The sequence below is a fragment of the Solanum dulcamara genome, chromosome 4 (assembly GCF_947179165.1).
Source record: "Solanum dulcamara chromosome 4, daSolDulc1.2, whole genome shotgun sequence".
NCBI lineage: Eukaryota > Viridiplantae > Streptophyta > Magnoliopsida > Solanales > Solanaceae > Solanum > Solanum dulcamara.
The window spans coordinates 78,092,267-78,093,807 of record NC_077240.1 but is presented as its reverse complement, the minus strand read 5'-3'; the positions used below and the strand labels follow the sequence as shown (position 1 = coordinate 78,093,807).

General features: G+C 40.2%; 1 protein-coding gene across 1 annotated transcript; it reads left to right on the top strand.

Annotated features, from left to right (window-relative positions):
* LOC129887704 (transcription termination factor MTEF1, chloroplastic) lies at positions 1-1,177 on the top strand. Its single transcript, XM_055962902.1, has one exon. It carries the CDS (start codon positions 153-155, stop codon positions 1,116-1,118), a length of 966 nt encoding a protein of 321 aa, XP_055818877.1. The 5' UTR covers positions 1-152; the 3' UTR covers positions 1,119-1,177.
* The last annotated feature ends 364 nt before the right edge of the window (positions 1,178-1,541 follow it).

Here is a 1,541-nt window from a genome sequence, read left to right as displayed (position 1 = left end):
AAATCCAAGAAATGCCATCTCACTCACATCCCCTTATCTCTTTCCATTCCATCTTCCACACCACTAATACAAATTCCGTCCCCTACGCCCCCACCCCCAAATTCTCTACTTTCATCCCAAAGAACAAGAAATCCACCATGTGAGAAATCACCATGCAAGAAACTCTCCATCTTTCTTCTTCTTCTTTTTCACTTCCTAAAACCTCCATTTCTCCTCTCAAATCCTTCAAATCATCCACAATTTCTTTCCCTCAACACCCAAAACCACCCACCCCAATCTCCACTTCTCTACCTACCCCACCCCCACTCACCTCCCAAAACTTCCATCTTCAAGAAAAGCTCCTTTTTTTGGATTCTCTTGGTGTAGACTCTTTACATTGCCTTTCTTCACAACCCCTTATCGTTTCTTCCTCTTTATCTGAACTCAAATCGATTATTGACTTCCTTTACTCCGTTAATCTCACCATTCTTGATGTTCGGAGAGTTTTACACATGTGCCCGGAGATTTTAACCGCAGGAATTTCAACCACCCTCCGACCTGCCGTCACTTTTTTGCTCCGGGAAGCTCATGTCACCGGAGAAAAACTTCCGGGTGTTCTCCGTCGACGACCCCGTCTTCTCACAAAGTGTGTAGAACAGCATCTCCGACCGACCCTTTACTTTTTGCAGAGTACTATTGGCATTGAGGATGTTTCGAAATGTGCAAGTTTGCTGTCTTGTTCTGTGGAGACTAAGTTTATACCTCGATTGGAGTACTTTCAGAGAATTGGGTTTTCAAGAAGAGACACTAAAGTGATGTTTAGGAGGTTCCCTTCGTTGTTTTGTTACAGTATAGAGGAGAATTTGGAGCCGAAATTCGATTACTTTGTGGTGGAAATGGGAAGGGAGTTGAAGGAATTGACTGTGTTTCCTCAGTATTTCTCGTTTAGTTTAGAGAATAGGATAAATCCGAGGCACAAGATGTGTGTTGATAAAGGTGTGTGCTTGTCATTGCCTGTGATGTTGAAGTCACACGAATCGCGATTTCGTGATAGGTTGGAAGTATGTTGTAGCTCTTCTATGCCGGTGAGACAATCTCCCTTTTGGTACAGTACAAAATTTGATCATAATGTAACATAGATTGAACTTAAAACCATATTGCTACATTTTTGTTTATAAAAATATATTTTTGATGATCATTTTGTTGGTTAATTTTGTGTTGGTCTAATTTGTATATGTTTAAGCTTAAATGGAACGACATGATCAATGAGGAGTGATAGCTGATCCCAACGTGCTTGGGATCGAAGCATAGTTATTATTTGCTAGTTTGTGTAGATTCATGTTGCGGTAACTACTGTGATTCGATTGAATATGTGGTGAACATAGATTGATAAGGTTCTACTAGGAGTATAATGAGGTCACTGGATCCAAATTCCAGAGTGCTAACCAAGTTAATTGACTATGTGGTAAGTGTAAACTAAAGGAGAGTTTTTGTTAAGAGTTAATCAAGAAAAGGCAAACTTTTTCCATTTTTTCTACATGGTGAATGGCTGATGGTGTTCC